This window comes from Sinohyriopsis cumingii, chromosome 1 (genome assembly GCF_028554795.1).
Source record: "Sinohyriopsis cumingii isolate HCF-2022 chromosome 1, ASM2855479v2, whole genome shotgun sequence".
Classification (NCBI taxonomy): Eukaryota; Metazoa; Mollusca; class Bivalvia; order Unionida; family Unionidae; genus Sinohyriopsis; species Sinohyriopsis cumingii.
This window is the reverse complement of record NC_142961.1, coordinates 102,866,049-102,891,122: the sequence shown is the minus strand read 5'-3', so window position 1 is coordinate 102,891,122 and position 25,074 is coordinate 102,866,049. Positions and strand designations below refer to the sequence as shown.

General features: G+C 35.4%; 1 protein-coding gene across 1 annotated transcript in view; it reads left to right on the top strand.

The window, feature by feature from the left end:
- Window positions 1-25,074, top strand: part of LOC149807465 (uncharacterized) — a 496,731-nt gene that overhangs the window by 295,173 nt on the left and 176,484 nt on the right. Inside the window, exons 19-31 of the mRNA XM_089956330.1 lie at window positions 239-343; window positions 1,981-2,076; window positions 4,674-4,943; window positions 5,871-5,933; window positions 7,213-7,304; window positions 8,753-8,867; window positions 11,931-12,105; window positions 14,031-14,188; window positions 14,576-14,736; window positions 15,903-16,041; window positions 19,321-19,511; window positions 20,973-21,132; window positions 23,606-23,689. Of these exons, the coding sequence (XP_089812456.1) occupies window positions 239-343; window positions 1,981-2,076; window positions 4,674-4,943; window positions 5,871-5,933; window positions 7,213-7,304; window positions 8,753-8,867; window positions 11,931-12,105; window positions 14,031-14,188; window positions 14,576-14,736; window positions 15,903-16,041; window positions 19,321-19,511; window positions 20,973-21,132; window positions 23,606-23,689 (1,809 nt within the window). The remainder of the gene's footprint in view (window positions 1-238; window positions 344-1,980; window positions 2,077-4,673; window positions 4,944-5,870; window positions 5,934-7,212; window positions 7,305-8,752; window positions 8,868-11,930; window positions 12,106-14,030; window positions 14,189-14,575; window positions 14,737-15,902; window positions 16,042-19,320; window positions 19,512-20,972; window positions 21,133-23,605; window positions 23,690-25,074) is intronic.

Below are 25,074 nucleotides of genomic sequence, written 5' to 3'. Positions count from 1 at the left end.
GTCAGAAGGATATATTGCACTCCCAAGGTCATGCAGTATTCCATCCCAAAACTCGTTCATATTTTCCCATACAAATGCAGTAACCTATAAATATTCCAGAAGGTTCTATCTGGAACATGTGGAAATTTGAATTTATTATTTATTATTTAAGCTTGGTTTCAGAAAAGTTGCTCTTGTGGGATTCCAGTTAATTTAATGTCAGTTTAAGTCATTAAAAGCCTTTGTTGATCCTCTTCAGAATCTGATTCATGAAATGGAAAACAGGGAAGCCCAGTTTAATGCCATCCAAGATCGTGGAAATTCTATGGTCCTTGAGAGACATCCCGCTGCAAAAACAATAGAGGTATAATACATTTTATATTATAATATTCCAGCATTCATAATTATGTGAAAGCTAAAAATTGATTTGCATTTGATATTAATTAATTTTTGTTGCACAGTTTTAGTTTATGTAAAAGTATTAATGGTTGTAGAATACTTCTATCTTACTGGTCTGAACCATGTAATGTTAAGGTATCACTACAATTAATGAGTGTGAACCATGTAGTATAATATAAAATATTGCTAATCTAATTGAGTCTGAACCATGTAACATACAGGTATCACTACACTAACTGAGTCTTAACTATGTAACATAAAATATCACTACACTAATTGAGTCTGAACCATGTGACAAATGTATCACTAAACTAATTGAGTCTGAACCATGTAACATAAAGGTATCACTACACTAATTGAGTTTGAAGCATGTAACAAAAAAGTATCACTACACTAATTGAGTCCGAACCATGTGACATAAATGTTTCACTACACTAATCGAGTCTGAACCATGTGACATTAATGTATTACTACACTAATTGAGCCAATGTGCTAAAATTGCATCTTGTTACAGTCCCAAAGAAATCATTAATATTTTTTGCCTGAATTTTTCATGGAAATTTGCTGACCCTCTGAAGAATAGTGCTTGCATTCATTAGGAAGCAGCATTAACATGTAAACAAACGATGCAATGTTCATCAAGTTCAGTCTCCTGGATTCTGAAAAGGTTTGATTTATTTAGTTCCAGAAAGATCAATGGCACAGGGACTGCCTCTGAATTAATGTCATTGGTGCCATAAACATTGAGCCACCGACTGTCTCGAAATTAATGTTATTGAGGCCATATGCTTTAATCCACCAACAGGGACTGTCTCAAAGTTAATGTTATTGAGGCCATATGCTTTAATCCACCAACAGGGACTGTCTCAAAATTAATGTTATTGAGGCCATATGCTTTAATCCACCAACAGGGACTGTCTCAAAATTAATGTTATTGAAGCCATATGCTTTAACATTGGTCCACCATTTGCTCTAAAAGTTGACTTCAAAGCAGACTGGCTTCTTACACATACATTAGGGTGGCAGAATGGTCAAACTTGAATCAAGTATGCCATTTCTCTACATATTTTAATCATAATGACTATTGAGGTGTCCCAGATACTTGACATCTTCTGGAAAAATTAACCAGTGTTCTGGGAATAGTTATAGGTCAGAAAGATTCATATATTGATTCCTCAGTAGTTTTACCATTTTGATACATAAACTGGTACTAAAATGAGAGAATTGATTCCAAATGACATTCATCTCATAAAACCATCTCATAAAACTTAATTTTAATATTCACTGGCCATGTATGATTATTAGTCAATTTACTCTATTCTTTTATGTGTAATGATTTATATATCACAGGTTGTGTTTCATAAGTTTCGTCGATACATGACTCTACATGTTGTTTCATCTCTGGATATATTCCTTGTAGTTTGATGGGTCTGGATTATTATACATGTTTTATGGTACTTGGGTGCTGCATTAAAAGTGCCATTCATCATAGGGTGGCCTGTTATGTGAGTGGTCACATAAAAAGATGATGGTAAAGAAAGATTTATTTTTTTGTTTCCTCTTATTCAAGACTAAAACTTAAAGATTTGTTATTCATTTCAGGCTTACATGTCAGCCATGCAATCCCAGTGGTCCTGGCTCCTTCAACTTTCGGTGTGTCTGGAAGCCCATGTCAAGCACACATCTTCTTACTACCAGGTGAGATCCTTATTGTAGATATGCCCTTAGCTGGCAGCGTTTACAGCATTTACAATGATAATGTTGGGATTTTGTATTAAGTTTTTCTTTTTGAATTAGATGCTGACATAAAACTGCAGTAGTTTTAGATTTAATTTAGACTTGCTGTATGAACTATCTTTGTGGCCAAGTTTGTGATAAGCAAAATATTTAAATGGGTCCAGTCTTTGTTTTCATTTGAGGATGTGATGCATTTGAGTATTAGGTGGCCCACACAGTGACTTGTACAGTTCTTGTGTTTGAAAATGACCATTACATCACTGATTTGGTTTATGAAAGTGCAAGTGATTGACCAGGCCAGTTTGTGCTTTAGACTGTTTTCAGCATGCAGGAAAGGAGATGCTGCTTGGGGTTGATTGATCAGTAGAGGCTGTCCTACAGTTATGAGATTTATGCTGCTTCTGCACTGCTGCTGCAGTTCTCCTCAATTCAAACTTTGTAGTTACAATTTGGAAAGATCCAGTGTGAGATCTTCCCAAGACGTGTTTCAAGGATGACTTGAAGAAATCTTCGAAGCATTTCTTCTGACCACCCTGAGATCACTCTCCCTCCTTTAGCTCGCCATAGAAGATCTTTTTAGTAGTCACCATGCTCATCTCATCTATCACTTCATCAGCAGAGCATGAATGCATAGAAATATAAATCTGCCCCTTTAAGGACCTCAGTGTCTGGGACCCTTTCCTGTCAGCTTATCCTTGTCAGTCTTCTCAGGAAGCCCATATGAAAATGGTTTAGCTTGTTTGTTTTGTATCTGTACACAATCCAGGTTTCAGATGCATACAGCAAAATTGGCAAGATGGTTGCATTGGAGACCTTCAATTTTGTTTGCAGACTGATGCCTTTGTGTTCCACACACTTGCATTTAGTCTGCCAAGGGTCACACTTATTTGGGAAGTTCTGGCATTGGTTTTGTAGGTGATATGGACTGCACATGACAGTGCATGAGTGAATTTTTCCACAGCTATGAGGGCTTTGCCATTTGGTGTGATGGTCTCTAGGGTCTGCATAAGGCTTTCCAGGTGCAGATTGTTACAGCACCTCTACTTGATACTGGTTGTGAGACAAAAATTGGTACAAGCTGAAGTGTAATGGTCTTTACTATTTAGCATGTCAAACTGATATATGATTTTCACCTGATGTCTGGTTGGTTCTTGTTGAAAATGGTTCTGACCTCTCATCCAGTATCATATTATTACTTTTCGTCCTGAATGGATGGTCATATTAGCATGGGGATTGCACTAAAATACTTCTGATGATGTCTAGTGTGTCGTAAATGAACATGATGTCATGTATAATCCCATATGACCACTGGACAATATACTGTGAGTAATGTTTGAGCTGCCCCTACTGCTTGGTGTGAGAGCGAAGTAGCTGACTGTACAGTGGGGAAAACTATGCATAGGCATTAAGCTAACTGACCTCTGTATATCTGAAAGAGAAAATTAGGAAAATATAAATTCTGGATGACGGAATTTACACATTTTTGCATTCTGTCTATGCAGTAATATTGTGCTGGACTTCATTACTATAGTCCTGGAATACTCATTTTGTAACATTTGGTCGACATGTTCAGCTGATGTTTAAGAACATTTATGTGCCAGGACAAATTCAGCTGAGTCAGATATGGATGTTAGTCTCATGATAACATTGTAATTTATGGAGTCAGTCCGTATTCTAGAATATGACCTGTTTTGCTAAGGTTTGTTGATGCATGAAGCAGTTGTTGTGGTGTCAGAATTTGAGTAGAAGCCATTGTTAAAGAGGTAGATAGTTTTGTTACGTAATCCAAATTATTGTGGAAACAGTATTTATTTTCCAAGTTCATTATGAAGACTTTACTCTTCCTATCTTTATCCTCAATGGAAACAACTCACTGTTGACTCAACATGACAATTCTTGCATGCAAATGGATTAATCACATTTAAGTGGGATGGGTTTCATATTCAAGTGTCTTGCATGCAAATGGATTAATCACATTTAAGTGGGGTTGGTTTCATATTCAAGTGTCTTGCATGCAAATGGATTAATCACATTTAAGTGGGATGGGTTTCATATTCAAGTGTCTTGCATGCAAATGGATTAATCACATTTAAGTGGGATGGGTTTCATATTCAACTGTCTTGCATGCAAATGGATTAATCACATTTAAGTGGGATGGGTTTCATATTCAAGTGTCTTGCATGCAAAGGGATTAATCACATTTAAGTGGGATGGGTTTCATATTCAAGTGATCATGTAAACATTTAATAAATTGTGTAAAGGTGATAGCGTTAATGTAAGCAAAATACTTAGTATTTAGGGCCAATCAAAAATGCAAAGTTTAAATGTTTCAATAACTAAAGCTTCTAATGTAAAGATAAAAGATGGGAGACAAATCTTTATTTAGAAAGGCTACTGGAGACTATCAGAGGTAGAGATGAGTGAATTGTTGATTGGACTCTAGGACTTTTCTCCTTTTTACAATGAATTGTTGCCTGCTAAAAGTCGAAAGTCACTTGAATCATAGAAAAGGATGAGCAGAAGATGCAAGGATGAGAAAAAGACTTGTTTAATTGCAGTTTTTTGAGGAGGCTCAGCAGTGTGAACTGTGGATGCAGCAGCAGACTGAGACAATCAGCAACCGTGTCAGCCGTGAGAACCAACCAATCGAGGAGCTTCAGCAGATGATGAAAGAACTACAAGAGATCCAGGATTCATTGGCTGATTATGACAGGAGAGTTGCCTCCCTCGTCATTACCAGCCGTGAAATTATTCCACTAAAACAACGTAGTCAGCCTGTGTTTTCACCTATCAAAATCCGGTGTCAGTGTATATATAAGCAACCACCTGTAAGTATACTTTTTAAGTATCACTACACTTATTTAGTTCTTTATCCACCTTGGTGTTTTTCTACCTGTCATTATGTATATATCTATCTTTTTGTATGTATACATGTATAAATTCATTCATTCATTCATTCATTCATTCATTCATTCATTCATTCCAGAGGTAGTGGTAATTATCAGGGAAGTGCCACCTGTTTTGAAATACACCAAATTAAATGAAGTTGGCAGAAAGGAAAATTAAATTAGCTGATTGCATTACCTTGACCTTCCATTTTCAACTTCTGACTTGTGACAGTGACCACTGATTCTTTTTGCTTGTTTTGTTTTAATTAGCTGGTAGCAATATATATGTATTAACTCTGAAATGATATTAAGTACCATCATCAAAATATTTTTATTTGAGGTAAGATTTTTGTGTGAAAGTATCTGTGATGTAACAACATAACATAGTTGTGATTGCTTGTGAAACATTTCATTTGGCAGAACTTTGGTTTCTCTGCTGTAAATCAGTCAGTAGCAAAGCAGATTGTTGATTATAACCATAACAAAATTCTGATGGTTTACAGGAACCTCTCTATTATTATTCATGCGCGATCTCTTCCCCGAAATGATAAGCAACTTATTACGTTTTTTCGTACTTTTTAAGAATTTTTCTGTGCACAAGAAAAAATACATGTATATGAAATTTCTGGAGCCACACAACAACCGTGTTATATCCGAATTCGCATTATAATGGAGTGCGCTATAGTGGGGTCACACTGTACTTAGATGAAAGGTTGCTAAAAACATTTGACAATAAACTTGACTTAGAATAGTTCAGAACTGCCACATGTTTATATAAATACCCCAGTTTACATGGTGTTTTGCAAATAAATATACATGTCATATATTATCTCATGTGTGCCCCATTTTAATTGTTTTTTGTTACAGATGATTTTGCAAAAGGGAGAGGAATGCACATTGGTTGACAATAGCCAGAAAATCAGATGGCGGGTAAGTTAAAATCTTTTATTTGGTAATTTTGCTTTTGGTTACAGGGAAGAAATATTCTTAAGTTCTACTCGGTCATCTTTTGAGACGACCAACTGTTTTCTTCTTTACATCATTGTCAAGTCAGTTGTTTTGATGCACGTTAACCATTGTAATCAGGTTGGCTATCTCGATACATGCTAACCATTGTAATCAGGTTGGCTATCTCGATACATGCTAACCATTGGTGTCAGGTTGGCTATCTCGATACATGCTAACCATTGTAATCAGGTTGGCTATCTCGATACATGCTAACCATTGGTGTCTGGTTGGTTGTTTTGATGCATGTCAGCTATTGTATCTTTGCTAAAGATAAAAGAAATTAACTAGCAGCAGATTCTTTTAATGCAAACTATCTATAATGTGTGACCTATGTTGGTTATGCAATCCAATTAGGACACTTCACCATAGAGGTGACCAGGATGACAGCATCAAGAGAGCATGCTGCAGCTCCCTAAACAACCAGAGATTATTTCAAACTTTCTAATACCTTTTATTTTATATCATGTAGTTTATGCATCAGTTTCTGTAACAAATATTTTTATGTTGACTTTCAATAGAAATTGGCTATTTTCATTGGTGGGTGGTTCAGTGTAGGTATGTGTTGTATTTTTGGAACTAGTCAAGAACATCAGTCACATTGAATATCATTTGGCATCGAAAGGTAAGAATATAAACTTATTCCTTCTGTGTTTTTCCTGTATATTTCCTATTATTTTTTTTAAAAGGTGCATTTCGAAATGGTCACAATTTCATTGTTGACTTTGAGATGGCTTCATTGTTTCAAAAATGCTCCGGTTAAAAATGCTGAAAGCTGCTGTTAAAAAAATTACTGAAAGCCTTATGAAAGTACTGACTGATGGGGCTAATAATACAGGCTGAATGGAGCAGAAAATAGTGAGCCAAAATCAGGGGTAAATGCGTCTTTTGTAAAAGAAATGAAGTGTCCATATATAGAACAGTATAGTGGCCATAAATGTATTTTATTTTGACCTTGATTATGAGATCAAGAGATGCCAACTTAGACAAAGTGTTGCCAAGTAGTATATTTAGAAATATAACATTTTAGAGGTGCAAGAAAATATTTTCAGAAAATGTTATGTTTGAGATTGAAGCTTGTTTTTTGTTTTATTTTGTTTTTAAGATTAACTGTTCTGTTAATGAAGAAATGTTTTGACATGGCAACATGTACCCTCAGCTTTTGTGAAACAGAAAGACTTATTCTTGTAAATGTTCTTTTCAGGTGAGGAACTCCAGTGGACAGGAAGAATTGGTTCCATCTGTCTGTCTGCTCATTCCACCTCCAAACTATGAAGCTATGCAATTTGCAGACAGGTAAGTTTGCCATCTTTGGTATAGATGTATTTTTGTTGAGCCTTTCTAGTGGAAAAGCCTAATGGTGCAGTCACTTTTTGGGTTGAAGTATTTTATTTGCATATATTTCCTAAATCCTTGTATAGATTTTGGATGAATCATTATCAAGTTAAGGTACATCTTAATTCAAATGGTGATTCTTGTATTTCTTGTTCTCCTGTTTTATTATTTGATGTATCAAACTTACCCAAAGTTAATCACTATTTATATTTTATACTAAGCAAATAATGTATTGGTTGCTGGACATACCTGAAAATACATTGATATATTTTAAAAGCCATTTGAAACATAATTTTTATTGATTCAGTTACAGACATCTCTCATATATACTTTTTAAGTCGAGTCCAACTGCAAACTGCACAAACCCAATGTCACATAATGTGCTGGCAGATCTTGGTCCATGCAGTTTGTTAGGATTAATCAGTAGAACAAACAATATAGACCCTGCAGGCACATTATGCTATGGCAGATCAGGATCTTTGTTGTCTGCAGTTTGCCATGACTTACAGGTGAGAATACAAGGTAAATATGAGGAAAAGTAATACAAACAAAATGGTACTTTCATTATATATGAACCATTTTCTTCTTCTTAGCAAATGGTTAAATATTGGCAGTCTGTTTTGGAAACAAAAATCTTTTCCATATTGATTTGATGGACAAATGTGAAGTTTTGTGTGCAACAAAAAATAAATTTTGATTTTTATGGATAGATGGTCTGCACAAAATTATAGGAAACATAACATTGCTGGAACTATTGTTACAGTATATAAATTGAAAGAGTTGTACCATGTCATCACTAAGTGACTCCGTTTGTATTATTTTTGCAAGGAGAGTTCGTCATTAGATACTGAAGATCCACTAAGTCAAAAGTAAAATGTTATGGCAGCTGGAGGGTATGGGAGGGGTGTTTGATACTTTTCCTGTGAAATTGAATTTTGATCTTATTGCAAAATTATGTTTCAGTCTGTATGGGTGTATGCTTTTTTATCCTTAGACTGATTTTGCAACCATCAGACTGGTTTTGATTGCAGCTTATAATAAAAATTTACTTAAGAGTCTACTTTATAATGCTATGACAGTGCACTAACCTCACACCTCTGTAAGTGCCAAAGTTAGTCAATAGCGGGTACCTTTCAAATGTTGGTAGTTTATTTTGTGTTTAGGTCATTTTCATAATCTGTCAGCTACCTTCACCAACCCACCCCAACATGATACTTAGCCAACACTGGAATTTGTTTCGTAAAATGGATAGAAACTAGATATGTCTTAATTTTAAGACCACACCTGATATTCTTGCATAAAAATGCATGCTGTGAGCATAAGCTTAGCAACCCACTAGGTATTTTTAGAGTGTTTGTATCAGAAAAAAAGAAAATGCATGAATCGTATTTTACATGTGTCATTCACAGGTTAAAGATTCAGCTGGATCAGCTTCAGGGTGTTTTCAAAACACGGCAGAGGAGGCTGAGACAGAATATTGTGTTGGCCACAATCAAACTTATCAGGTCCTGGGATCTCCGACAGGTAACAATGTATTATCATGTCTTTAGTAACTTGAATTAGTTAATTATGCATTGGAGGGACTTTCGTAGTACACTAGTAACATTAATTTTTCATCATTCTGTTGTTGGATCCAGTCCTAATGTTACAGAATGGTTGATGGTTGACCATCCAGTGTCAGTGGTTTCTCCATTTTTCCAGTTCCCACTTCCACAGAGTCCAACTTGTGGCAGCATCCATTGAAGTCCTTGACATAAGTTGTGTCAGAAAGATAACTGCATGCATAGCTGCACTATTCTGCTTCTTTACTTAATGATATCATCATACAGTTTTGGAACACTTATGAGATAGCTGTACATGCCAGTCATTCATTTTCACATACTATGCTACACGGTCATTTCAGCTGTATCTTCAATTTCTGGAATTGAATTCCTAACTGGTTTTCTAATACATATATCTAATATTTCTACCTTTAGTTTCATCAGGATTATCATTCAGTTCCACATTATTGCATTCTCAGTCATTATTATCTGTTTTCATCTTTACATTTCCTTAATTTGTGGGCCTTCGTTACAGTAACACTGTTCCATAGTCACAGGGCTCCATTCACTTCTTTTGGACCATTGCCAAGTTTCATGCTTTCACAACTTTCCTTTTGACCCTATATACCTCGTATCAGCCCCTTGTGGCTCCACATTCAGGTGTTGGACACTCTTCACAGCCCTACAGACTCCCCCAAGTCTCTCTTCCTGAGGTATTCCTATAGAAAAAATTAAGAGCTCGGCTGGTGCAATGTGCTGTGACAGGATTTGCCCCCATTATGCCAAAGATTATTTATATTTACAATAAAGTTCATACTGAACCTATGAATTGTGTGTTATTAAATGCATGCATAGCTGCCAAATGTCCTGTTTTTCCCATATTTGTCCTGTATTTTGGACCAGAATGCATGTTTTGTGTTAAAAATCCATTTTTGTAAATAATTTTTTTAAATAAAATTTCCTTGCAATTTTCTATTTAGTGAAGGGCACCCAGTTCCATTCTTAGAGTAAATGTATTCATATATATAGGGATATAGGGTTCTAAAATATGATTGGTTCATTCAAAATCGAGGCTATCATGCCAGTCTTAACCGCTATATTGTATTGCACAAGGCATGTACTGTTATCACTGTATCTCATCATCATCATGTTGAAAAGGAAAGCAGAAGATTCAGAATTTTCTCCATCAAAGAAAAGAAAACAGAACTGGGAGCTGTATAAGCAATCAGTATTTTTGTACTTGAGGGTTGCTACATGCCATTGAATGTCCATAACAATATTGTGCTAGTCCTTAATGTACATTGTGCCACAAAAACCACCATCTAGCAGCAGACTAGCTGTTAAAAGTCTTTAACAATAATTTCTGCCACAAAGATCATCCCATACCAGGATTCTTGCCATTGAAAGTCCTGTGCTGTAACAGCCACCCTGTGAAGGTGTTCTTGACATTCCAAGTCCTTAACACAAATTGTGCCATAAAGACTGCCTGTAGCAGTATCCTTGTCACTGAAAGTCATTAACATTGGTTGTGCCACAAAGAAACCTTGCCAGCATCCTTGCTATTGAAAGTCCTTAACATTGATTGTACAAGTCACTAACAGTGGTTGTGCCTCTAAGACTATCTCATGCCAACATTGTGACCATTGAAAGTCCTTCTTACAAGCTGTGTCTCAAAGGCAAACCAATATCAGCATTCTAGCCTTTGAAAGTCCTTATAATTGGATGTGCCACAGTGGCCACCCTGTAACATCATCTTAGGCCTTGACAGTCCTTAATATTAGTTGTGCCACAAAGACCACATTCATGATGGCAACCTAGCCATTAAAAGACCTGAACATAATTTGTGCCAAAAAGACCACTCAGTGGCAGGATATTTGCCATTTAAAGTCCTAAACATTAGTTGTGCAACAAATAAACCTTGTTAACATCCAGGCATTTGAATATCCTTAACACTGATTGTGCAAGTCCCTAGGAGTAGTTGTGCCTCAGTGACCATCTCATTCCAGGATCCTGGCCATTGAAAGTCGTCCATACAAGCTGTGCCACAAAGGCATCTTCATACCAGCATCCTTAACCAAAGTCTTTGACATAAGTCGTGCCACACTTGCCATCTCATACCAGCATCCTAGCCATTCAAAGTCCTTAACATAGGTTGTGCCACAAAAACCACCCAATTGGCAGCACCTTGTCCATTGAAAGTCCTTAACATAGATTGTGCTACAAAGGCCACCCAGGTGGCAGCATTCCGGCCTTTAAAAGTACTTAACAGGCTGTGGCACAAGGACCACCCCATTCCAGCATCCTGGTCATAAAAAAAGGTATGCCACAGAAATGACCCTGTGTCAGCAATGGAGTCACTGAAAGTCCTTAATGGAGGTTCTGATAAATTCTTGTACAGTGTGAATGAATCTGAAGGAAATTTAACCACATCTGATACACGATAGTTTTTCTTCCATAACCATCCAGGAGTTTTAAGTCTAATAACACTTGAATTAAACTGGTACAAAGTAGAATAACATTACCTCTTTTGCAACATTTGCATGTATATTTCACAACACTGCATACAGAATAAAATCAGAGTAGAAATTGGCATGTTCAACCAAGATTCATTCTGAGAAGAAATAATTTGCTGTAGTATTACTGATTTTTGAAAATGTGACCAAAGATGTAAAAGGACTGAATGATATTCTCTTCATTTAGGGATTATTTTTTTTCTTCTCCAGAATAAGCCAATGATACTGTATTGTATATATTTGATTTATTATAGGTAGGTCTTAGCACTGAAAGAACTTAATATATAGTGATCCAGAGTTACAATTATTCCTAAAGAACTAGCAAGGTTTGTCCATTACAAAAAGAGTTTTCTAAAGAAAATTTAAATACTGAATAATTGACCAATTCAGCTTAAGTTGGTGATTTTCTTACTGGAATATCTTCTAAATGTGAATGATATGTGATTTCCATTATTTTTAGATTTTAATTCAGAAGTAATAGGTATATCATTTAGCTAATTGAAGAAAAGAAAAAAATTATTTTTTTCACATAGTTCCAGTCCTTAGACCCTGTTAGACGGGAGGCTCTGCTTAGAGCCTTGAACGAAGATGCAGCCAAGCTGATATCTGAAGTGGGGGAGGGAGACCGGGAGATGCGCCGACTACAAGAAGAGCTTGCTGAATGTAACCAGAAATTCCACAGTCTTTTATTTGAACTCTCTGAAGAAGGTACATGTTTAATTTCAATTTGGAAAATTCTAAATTTTGAACTGAGTTGAATGATTATGAATCTGTATGTAACCTTGAATCAGATAGGATAAAAGTATTCATCATAAACATGTTGAATACAAAATTACACCTTTTGATCAGTTTTTTTTTTCTTCAGACACTCAGCAGCAAATGTCTGATGTGAAATTCAGATCCTGCAGGTGGAATTTTTCTATCCATTATCATTTTATAATGAAGGATCCTTTTTTTTTCACTTTCTGGAACCCAAAAAGAGGTTTAACATCAAAACAGTGTAATGTTAATACTGATGCAACTTTAAAACAAATAACAACTGAAAATGTCCACATCTTAAAAGCATAAAAATGTAAGTTTTCCGAAAATGTCCACACCTAAAGAGCATGAAAATATAGGTTTACTCTGAAAATGTCCACACATGAAGAGCATGAAAATATAGGTTTACACTGAAAATGTCCACACCTGAAGAGCAGGAAAATATAGGTTTACACTGAAAATGTCCACACCTGAAGAGCAGGAAAATATAGGTTTACACTGAAAATGTCCACACCTGAAGAGCAGGAAAATATAGGTTTACACTGAAAATGTCCACACCTGAAGAGCATGAAAATATAGGTTTACACTAAAAATGTCCACACCTGAAGAGCAGGAAAATATAGGTTTACACTGAAAATGTCCACACCTGAAGAGCAGGAAAATATAGGTTTACACTGAAAATGTCTACACTTTAAGAGCAGGAAAATGTAATTTTATACTGAAATTGTTCACACCTTAAGAGCATGAAAATGTAGCTTCACATTGAAAATGTTCACACCTGAAGATAGAGGCTAGTAAGATAGGTTTTCACTGAAAATTTAAATGTAAATTCAAAAGCATTTTGACACATGTCAGCAGTTAAAGAATAGTAGTTGAGGCCAACTGGAAATAATGATAATGGCATCCACACTTGATTACTGAATATAGCTTGCACAGTGATACAGATGAGAACAGGTCCAAAACAAAGTCTGCTCTTATCCTTAAAATTAAGTAATACAAACCAAAAATATAATTCTCAATTCAGTTTTGATCTAGAATTGTTTTTCCTTTTATAAATAAAAATGAAAGATGAATTTTAAAAATAACATTTACAACAATGGCTTTTTTTACTTGAGAACTGGACTACAGAAACTGTACATGAAGTGAGGTCAATCAATGGAAAGTGTTAAGTTTACAGGACACTAACTGCTGCATGTGTTAGGTTGTAAATTTGTAATTAATGTTTATCTTCATTTAATGTGAAAGAATGCTCAAGTAATTATGGAAATCAAGGACTTTGTGCCTGATTGTGTGCACTGTGATCGCAGGAAAAGGTCAGCAAATCTAGCGATTTAATGTTGATGTTCCCAATTATTGTTCTCAACCAGAAAACATGATCATACATGGATAGAACGAGAGAACAAAGTGTCTCATAAAGGCTAGATTATGTTTGTTTTATATACAGACTTTTTTAATGAGAAAAACAAACAATAAAAAACAGTTGGTTTATTGCACAAAAGTAATTATTCTTTAAAAAGAAATGGTAGCCTCAGTAATAATTTCAGTGCACCATATTCACACCATACAAGTGCACAGGTTTTGCTTCATTTGACACAGCTGTTATTTGGCACAGCTGGCCCAAGGAGATGAGGTGTTAACCTCTCTATGTTTTACAAAAATGAGGCATTTACCATTTATTATCAGCAATTTTAAATACACCAGCAGACATGAATGTCAAAAGATTTCATTGCAGGCCACCATGATCCATACATTTCATCTAAAAATGCATTGGTTAATAATGGTGTATCATATGTTTGTTTTTTTAAATATTGGATTCCAATACAATCTGTTTTTTCTGCATCCATAATTTAATGTAATAATCTGTTGTGGTGCAGAGATGAGGAAGACACGAGCCCCAGACAAAGAGTTGCTGAAGAAGCTTGACTCCTGCAGCTATCAACTGAGCTCATTACACCAGGATCTTATGGGTCGGGTACAGCAACCCCTACCACATGACAGGAAGACCATTATTCTGGCCAATCAGCAACAGAGGGTAAGTTAATTATAAATCAACATGTGATAAAAAAATGTTAGTTTGGACATGGAAGATAAGTAAGTTTCATTTACCGTACACGGTTTTATTTGACTGAGTAGGCTTCTTACTGTTCTAACAGTCGTAAAGCAAAGGAGTAGCTCATCCTAATTTAAATCATTTTATGGAATATTTTCAGCTTTAATTTAAGATTAAAAAATGTCCCATGCTTTCATTCAAATGCCTTTAATATGTAAAGGTTATTTTAATAATCATATATTTCTTCTATTTTTAAAAGTCATCTATTTTTGGCTGTATGACACAGAAAAGATACTATACAGTTTTTTATGGCTGGTAACCTAAAATTCATGTCTGAATATGTTTTTGTTTTCTTCCATTCTGTTACAGGACTGGGAGCGTACCCTGCAACAGCAAGAACTTCCTGTAGAGGAAATCAAGCAACATCTTCAAAAGTTGCCAAAGAAAACTCCTCAGGTGGAGTCTAAACTTAACTTGATAACTCAGAAATGGGAACAGATGATCAACATGGGAAGCATCTATGCAGAAAGGTTGAACATTTTCAATGTTATGAAAGGAAAAATTATTAAGGAAAAGATACGTTGTAACTCACTGAATAAAATAATCATTGGTGAAAAAATTGAGAAGTTAATTATATTCAGTAGTTCTATTTGTCTGACACCTGTGTGCAGCACAAAGGAATACACTTAGTCCAGACACTGAAAGACCCCACGCATATTTAGAATCGGAATAGTTTACACCTTCTTAAGTTTGTGAATAATTAGACACTCCTGAATACATTTGTAAAATCACCTTGTAAAGGACCTATGGTAAGATGCAGAAACTGAACAGTAACCACCTTTACCAGCCATCCTTCTGTCTGTCCCCACTTCTTACAACTATCAAAGTTTTGCAACCCTTACACAAAATTAAATTTGGTAGGTGAAGTTCATGTTACATATACATTTTCCTTTGAGAAGATTCATTGTTTCATGTCCAATTTCGACAGTTGTTTACCTTTTCCATTGAATTTTAAATTTACCACAGGATTAACTCTTTGTAACGATCATAGGTCAAGAACCGTTCATTGTAGTCTGATGCAGAATGTTGTATATATAGTCTCATAGATTTAGCTGTGCCTCTATGGGTTTTGTCACATCCACTCCATTTTAAGTAGAGTTATATGGCCCTTGACAATTAACTTAATTTCTTCTGATTGAATGTTACTTGTAAGAATCATAATTGAAGGAAAATGTGTTCCTTTTATGGATTTAGTCTCATTTATGGCTTATGTTTTGTTTGCACTGTTTTGGACAGAGTTATGGCCCTTGTGTATCAACAATATATTACATGAGATATTGATTGTAACCAGCAAGTTTAAGAATCACTCCATATAGTCTGATGCATTTTTTGATGATTTTTTTCATAGATTTGGATGTATCTTACCATTTTGGACAAAGTTATTGCCCTTTATAAATCAGCTTCTTGCTATTATTGATGGGCCCCAAAAGAATTTGATTTTTGGCATTCCACAACTTCATTTAGAGGAGTCATGATACCTTAATGTCCATCTTCTAATTTTGTTTTCAAAAAACAGGTTTCTGTGTTTAAAGGCATATGGAGTCAATTGTAGTGTATGGGGTCCTTGGCAATCAGTAGTAATTGTAATTATCATCAATCTGTATAACTAAGTCATCTTTATCAATTGACTGTTTAGGTTGAAGGTACTGGACAGTATAATTGCTCAAGTGGACTCGCTGAGAAGTTCTGTGGCTGACCATGAAGTGTACCTTGCCTCACAGGACAGTCTTTCATCTGACCCCTCATCGCTTCGGAGCCTGCACACGGAGCTCAAAGTAAGGAACTCGGCTCGAATACATTGGTTGAATACATTGTCACAAGGATTGATTGAGTGGGTTTTGATCAGTAAGGAGAAAAGGGCCAGTTTGTGTTCTTTTCACAATTGTACGAAAATGTGCAGGGACCTACTCTGTCAATTAGATATACAATCAAACTTTGAACTGGTACAGAATTTAAGTTCGACAAATACTTTCTTAAGATAGGCTACATACGCACAGAATGTTGCTACTTCAAATGATGTACTGAATTCCAGTGAAATGTCGAGAGGCTGTCAGCATTTGAATTGTTTGATTTATCCACTTCTTAGCGTGGCTACACAGTGCCTATTCAACACTTCACATTGCCTATTCAACACTACACAGTGCCTATTCAACACTACACATTGCTTATTAATAATTGCTTATTTAACAATTCACAAGTCACATAACCTTGTGCACTTAACAAACATGAAATATAATATTATTCTGTTTACATAACAGATATGAAACTGTTTTGTACATGTAATGAATATAAATTCTGAGACTATGCTGACCACATGAAATTATGAACTTCACATAAGAGACATGAATATATGAAATTGAGATATTGTGCTGTTCGTATAACAGGCACAAGATTGTCAGTTTATGCTGCTCATATGATAAACATGAAAATATGAACTTGAGATGGTGTATTGTTCATATAACATGTGTAAAATTGTGAAACTAATGCAGTTCATATAACAAAAACGAAGATGGTGTGTTGTTATAGAGTGGGGTGTAACCAAGGGAATTAACCCATTTACCGCATTCCCATATGCCAAAACCCCATTTGGACCCTCACTTCTGTACAGTCATAGGCTGGTTCATGTCATTGATACATTGACCCTCTCAGATCATGTGAAACTGAGCCAGGTCATGCATGGCTTTTACACAACTAATAAAACTGGTTTCCAAAGAAATGTTTTTGTACCAAGTACCCAGAAAATTAGCTGAAACAGCAGAAAATTAACTACCATGTGTACTCACTTATAAGTCAAGTAAAACCGCAAACAACAAAGATCCTGATCTGCCATAGAAAAACATGCCTGCAGATCAGAGTCTGTTCCGTTTGTTGTACTTATTACTCCTAACAAACTGCATATATCCAGATCTGTTTGTGCATTATGCAACAGCAGATCTGGGTCTGTGCAGTTTGCAGTTGGACTCATCTTGTAAGTGAGCACAGATGGTATCATAAAGAGACAGCACCCTGACAAGACTTTAAATTGTGTAACTGCATTGAAAAATTCAATCTCATTATACTGGTATGTGTTGTGAACCACAGACAGACATGTGGCAGAGGAGTTCCTACTGCCAACAACATTGCATGTGTAATACTAAAGCAGTTGACTAAGTGGGTATAACTAGACATGTTACAATCATTGACAGATCTAAGTTGTACATGGTTGGGTAATGCATCTTGCAGCTAGACCCATACTGTATTTACATTAGAATACAGTACATGCGCATTTTTTGTGTGTACACAAATCTGTCACACACACACACACACGTACACCTAAAGAGCATCCATAAAGATAATGTGAAAGTGCTAGAAGGAATAAAGCATGGATATTTTCTTATCTTCTGTTACATTAACTAATTTTTCTATGTATTATTTGGCACATGGACAGATTCATTTTTTTATATAAATATATATAGTTACTTGATTGCTGAATATACCAGTTTCATGCATTGAACTTGTGTTTAAAAATTCAGTTTGACTTAGGGCTATTCCACTAAATCACACTGGGGACCCAGTGAAGGCACTTTTAATTTGGAGTAGTTGTAGTCATCCATAGGTACAATTTAGAACTTTGTATCATTTTCATATGAACTCTCCAAGTAACCCGAGTACCCTGGCATGTATTTTTGTAAAAACTGCCTTCCCTGGGTACAATGGATGTTTAAATGAGTAGCCCCCTTAACTCCAGTGCTCTATTTATGTTTCTAACTATGAATGATCTGCTGTTCCAAAAAAGTCAAAAATTTGGAAATAGCTACAGAAATAGAATGTGGTTCAGAACAAAATACGTAACTTTGCAAATATCATATTTTCCAACCCACACTCAATTGTTACTACAATGAAGGAATCTTTTGATACAGTAAATGTGTCTGGCTTTTTTAATTTCTTGAAAGAAGTTAACATTTAATCTAAAATATTTCCTTGGAGTATTTTTAACCAACCCAAATTTATCTTCTATTATCTAATTACCCTATATAATACCATTTATATTTCCCATTGATCGGGAACCATCATATATTATCTTCACCATCTTATCATTGTGGTTTAGTAATTTTATTGCTTGTTGGTAATAAACCTTTTTGATATATAAATCTTTATCATATAAGATTGTTTGGTGGCTCTGTATGACCTTACAGTGCTGGTATGTCATAAAATTCACTATCAGCCAAACAAATACTGTACTTAATATCATCATTTACAGGTCTACAAATCTAACTGAAAACTGCACAGACCCAGATCTGCTGTTGCATAATGTGCTGGAAGATCTGGGTCTGTGATGTTGCTAGGAGTACTCAGTAGAACAAACAACATTGACCATTATCTGTCAGTGCATTGTGCTAAAGCAGCTCAGGGTGTATTTTGTTTGCAGTTGGACTAAACGTATACATGAGTGTATACAGTTACTTGAATAAAGGGACATTTTGATAAATGACAGATGAGCATGTTCATTTCATGCACTGTAAGTGTATACAGTACTTGAATGAAGGAACATTTTGATAAATCACAAATGAGCATGTTCATTTCATACCCTGTAAGTGTATACAGTACTTGAATGAAGGGACATTTTGATAAATCACAGATGAGCATGTTCATTTCATACCCTGTAAGTGTATACAGTACTTGAATGAAGGGACATTTTGATAAATCACAGATGAGCATGTTCATTTCATGCACTGTCATTGTACACTAGATAGAGATGATTAAGAAGTTTTTGTTAAAGTCTTGAATTTACACAAAATGCTAGATTTATAAAAAAAATTATTAGCAGGATAATTCTGTTAAATCTGATTTTGTTTTGATATAGAATATGATATAAACTGTTGTAAGGAAGTTTCTGTAGATCTGTGTAATTTGAATCAAAACATCATGGTAATAAATCAAAGGTTTTACCAATAATTGCTGTTGTAAGGAAGTTTCTGGAGATCTCTGTAATTTTGTCAAGGAAACTAAGCATTTCGAATCAAAGCATATCGCGAGTTTTTAGTATGGTTGATATTCTTTTATTTCATCTTCAGGACATGCAGACATCTTTGCAACAGCAGCAGCACACAGTTGATTCTGTAAACAAAGATGTTGCAACTCTGCGATCTCTGGTACAGCAGACGCGACCTGGGGTCATCCGACATCATGATCTTGAGGTGCTGGAGAAAACTATTAGTGATCTTATGGGACACTGGCAAAATGTTAAGGATCAAGTTGCCGAAAGGTGAGCCAGTCAAAACCAGAGTTACATTCTAGACTAATTATCATAATAGTAATGCTTTGTTAAAGTAGAAAGTGGTAAAATATGTTTGACTTGTCTGCTCATCTTCTGAATTATCCCTCTGGCAAACAAAAATATGTGTATTAAATTTATTAAATTTTGACTACATAAATCAGAAATAAATTCAGTATAATTTTTGCAAGCTTAAACACTGTAATTATTGCTGAATAAAGAGGTTTGTATAATTATCAGAATATTTTTAATGGACAATTTAATTTATAGTTCATGTTGTCAAAACAGAATTAATAGTTCAAGATGTCAGAACAAAATGTATAGTTGTCAGAACATTTTTAATGGACAAAAATTTGTAGTCCATATTGTCTGAACATGTTTTTGGGACAGAATTCTGTCAATATTGTCAGCATTTTAATGGGCAGAATTTTGTTGTCAGAGTCCCTGTGGGGAAACATTCACTGCTGAATGCTGTAGCGACTGAAACCATGGTTATATACATTTTGTATTGCAGCTTCCTTTTCAGATGGATGAACACTTGTTTTGTCACATCCTTTTATTTGTAACACAGATATTAATGGCATGCAGATTTGCTTCTTGGGGCAAAGAATGATATTTTATTACATGAAATTAGAGACGGCAAACAGACCACTCTGGTGACCTCAGTGGTTAGAGTGTCTGCCAGAGATGCAGGAGGTCCGGGGTTGAACCCCAGCCTAGTCATACCAAAGACTTATAAAAATGGTACTTGCAACTACCTTGCTTGGTGCTCAGCATTAAGAGGTTAGTGTTAGGACTGGTCGGCCTGGTGTCAGGATAATGTGACTGGGTGGGACATCATGCTGCATGTCTGTGGCATGGTGCTGTAGTGTTAAGACATCACTATAAAACTGTCACACTGCAGACATCTTAGCGATACGACTGAAAAATAGTTAAAGCTACGTTAAAAATCCAAATCACACACACAAACACACTCTGGCATGATGCCTCAGTGCTAGACATCACTATAAACTGCCGCACTGCATATACAATTGAGATGTGACTGAAAAATTGTTAAGCAACATTAAAAATCCAAATCACACACACAAAAACAGCAAGCTACATGTTATGGATTGTGATTCGTGATTTGTGCAATATTGTCAGTCTTTTGGTGGATACTGGGGACAGTGATTGCCTGGATATTTATGCCCACTTATAAGTCGAGTTCAACTGCAAACAGCATAAATCCTGATATGCCATTGCATGCTGCGCCAGTAGATTAGGGTCTGTGTTGTTTGTTCTACTGATCTCCTTGTATATGATGTAGGTCCAGGTCTTTGGCACATTATGTAACCATATGCAGGTATGTACACTTTGTTGTCTGACTCGAATTATAAGTGAGTATATATACATTTCACAAGATTACAGTTTTGGGGAATTGTTGACTTCCACTTATCCATTGTTTGGTTTTAGGCTGAAGAATATGTCCGACACTGTGGACAATGTATCTCAATACACAAATGGCCTTGTGGAGGAGCAGTTATTCATGGCCACCACCCAGGACAAGATCAATGCACAGAATCCTGTTACAGATGACTTGGAAGAAGTGAAACAACTTGTGCAGCCTGCTATGGTAACTTGATGTATTTTGCATGATGCAAACTTAAGTTTAGCTTATTTTAACTGATTACATAAAGTCAAAGCAGTTATTCAGTGATAAAAGTTTGGCAAACATTCTGATAATATTGTTTTTGCAAATATTTTTCATATTATTGTGTGGTGTATACACTCTGTGAAGGAATCCATTGAAAATATTTTTATATTATTGTGTCTACTGTAAAATCTGAAGGAATCTACTGAAAATATTTTTGCCACACATATAGTCTATTTTTTTTTATATAGGCAAATTTAACTGTGCTGGAAGATTTTAATTTGCATTATGATCCACAATATAGAGCATGTACTACATTTTGTAGTATGTATCACATTTTGTAGTATGTATCACAGTTTGTGGTATGTATCACATTTGGCAGCTTGTACTACATTGCACTATCACATTTTGCAGTATGCAAATGAACCATCACTCATCATGTCATATGAAATTTGCACTTCATTATGCTACCAGGCTATCTTTGAATTCATCAAATCCCATATACAGTATTGTTTTTAGTCCCAAATACCAACCCTTATACACTCAAAAACCAAACTTTATCATAACCTCTCGAAATGTTCATTTACATTTGTGAATTTAGAAAGTCCTCAACAAATCCATTTTCAGAGTAAATTCAATGAGGTCAGAGCCTCCTATCGTAGCTATACCTCCCTGTAATTTGGATCTGTCACTGCAGCATCTTATTGCACTGTTGTTACAACAGCTCATGGCACCATCTTGAGCCAGTTACTTGATAAAGCCTCAATTTTTACTGCAGAAATTACAGCCATACTGAAAGTTTTGAACTACATTTAAACCTGTGACAAAAAAAATATTCATCATCATTCTGGATTCCATTTTCACTTGAAAACCCTGTGCAGTCTTAATTCAGACAACCCATTAGTATCCCGGATATTACAGGAACATGGTCTGCTGATACCATCGGGGAAAATTATTTGGTACTGTTCTTTACATTGGTATATGGGTTATAAAAGGGCAGATAAGAGGTCAAGGCTCCCCAATACACTAACTATAAACATTCTGCAAATGAGCATTTTCATCGTACGTGACAAATTATGTTATGAAAACTCCATACACAAACTTCTGAAAAACAAACCCATTGTTTCAGAGTGGCATTCCATGTATATAATCACATTGATGAGATGGTACTTGGCCAATCATGCATCGAGCATACCTGACTTGTGCATGCCTCCTTTATGGTGAACCATGGACCAAAATGCATACCATACCAATGTCGATATATATGTTTAAATATATTTGGAAAAATGTATCTTCCTAAAGTTTTCTTGGAATTATTCAATTTTTAAAACATTTCACACATTACCTTTACTTGGCTCCCATATAACCACTATTGTGCTGAGATGCTGTAAAATGGTACTATATATATATATATATATATATATATATATATATATATATATATATATATAAACACACACACACACACATACATACATACATACTTCTTGTCAGTAATGTTAATTCTTTAGGGTAACTTTATGAGGGGGGAGCCAGGTGGCAGAATGGTGTCAAATGTTTGCCTTTACTGATCACTTAAGACTGGCCTCAGTCCATGTGAGTTCAAGCCTTGGGCTCAGCCAATGTGGGTATGTGAGAAAGCTTGCCAGTAGCTTCCTATGGGATGGTAGTTTATACAGGGCTTTTCCCAGGTTCTTCCTTTACTAGTTTTACTGGCCACCATGTATAGCCTATCTTACACTGAGAAGTGGTCTTAAACCCCAAACAACAAACTTCTTGTTGGGCCTTCTTAACACATTGGTATCATGCTTGCTCTGTCCCTCACCAGTCCTAGCTTTGATCCTTGATTCAGACATATGCAAAAGTAATCAGTCTCCCATCCAAGTTTTTTTCTGACTGGAGTCTGTGGCTTCCTCAGACCTCCCCAAAGACATTTACACTTCTATATTTTAGCCATCAAGAGTATATGTAAAACAGAATTCTCTGTATCTTTGTATGCTTTCTTACTGAGTTTGCTTTGTTGGAAGCTGAACATGGCAATAACATTGGCATCTGCATGAATGTCCATACATATAACCTGTCCATCCACACCATAGGGAAAGTTTTTTTCTTTCCATTTTGCATACATGATTTCTAGCTATAAAAAAATGGAAGGCTTGACAAATTGTTATTATTTGTCAGATGTACAAATAGAGTTACAAAGGTATCATTTTCTTTGATACCTTAAAATTGCACAATTTTTAACAAGGAATAAGGTACTTTGCCAAAAATTGGGGGTATAAGAATATATGTTTTTCTTGATTTCTGGCATTTAAAAAATTAGAGGATATGAAAAAAAAATAGTATATATATGAATAGTTACAGAGAGTGAGTTATTTGAACTTGCTGAAGTTAATATATTCATTTGAAACTGCTAGACTTGGTGTGATCCTTACTTGATTTATATACTTTGTAGGAAATCTACAACTTGCTGGGAGAACATCAGCATCAGATTGAGACTGTTAACCGTCGTGGAGGCCAGTTCATTCGGGAGGCCAAGGTAAATGATTAAAAATTAATACAGATTGGCCCCATCCCCCACCTTCATCTTGCATGTATTGGCCTAATGATAGCAGGTTTGTACCCCACACTTTAGACATCTCAGTAGGGCTCTTTACCTCGAATTTCAATTATGCCTTGGATCAGCTGATTGTATACATGTATGTCTGTATCTGTAATTGCCTTTGTATTGTATTGATACAGGCATGGGGAAGAATACCATATACTTGAGTACTTTGTGACCCACAAAACTGTTGGTGCTTTATATATGCTTCAGGTTAATAAAGTAAAAGTCATACTATTTGCAACAGTAAAATTGTTTTGTAGCTGTGCAGGTGCTCTTTTGAACTGCTTAAATAGCATCAACTAATGGAATAATTGCCACATAATTATTATTTCTGTTAAAATGAAGTGCCATATCTTTTAGGACTTTTGTTATGATAAAAATTTTCACAAAGGTGAAGTTTTTTTAAGGACACTTGGCACTCTTGGGAGTATTCACCTCAGTGTCTGTCTCGGTATATGTATGTGTGTATGTATATTATGTATGTCTATGCATTTTGGACTGCCTTGTCTGGATATTTTTGCATTGTTATTAAAAAAAATCTTCAGTTTCAGTTTATTTTGCCTTACTTTGTATGCTTTAATGGACTGAATTCTTTTTGCAGGTTTTCAAGACTTTTGCATGCAGGTTCTGTAATAAATTCTCTCTATTTTCCAAATTATGTGCCTACAGGAATGCAGCCAGATTATTTCGCACTGATCTTTTTATACAGTGCTGGTCTTACGTCTGTTTTGCAGTGAAGAAGTAGATTTTTAATTTTTCAGAAAATTTGTGCCTGTCTTGTATAATTTTGTAGGTAATATGCAAGTGTGAAATTCCTTCTGTGTTGCTGATGTGTTCAAGACAGATTCTGTATAGATCATGTATTAACTGGAAATGCGGTGATGTGTGTGTTGATGTGCATGTTGACAGCATTCCACCATTTACCGTTTGAAACTGACCAAACCCAACAATTGCCTAAAATAAAAATGATATACATATCGTTAATGTTATTATAGTCCCACTACTGTTGAAGGATTATCCAAATACGCAAGCTCAGGTGTGCTATAGGATTTTGCATAGCGTTGTTTGTTTGGGTTTCTTTTAAATCACTCGTGAAATGATTGATGGGTTAGGATTTGTATGTAAGATGTATCAAGTGGACTGGGGTGCTCAGAAGAGAAAGTGGAGGGATCAATTTTGCAACAACAATGAGAGTAATATAACTGCTGTCAAAATGCAGGACTCACCTATTTTTAAGCATATGTTGTGGAAAACAAAGTTCAAATTTTTTGAAATTATATGTTTCTAGTGGTCCTTATTGTACCTTAAAGTACTCTTTT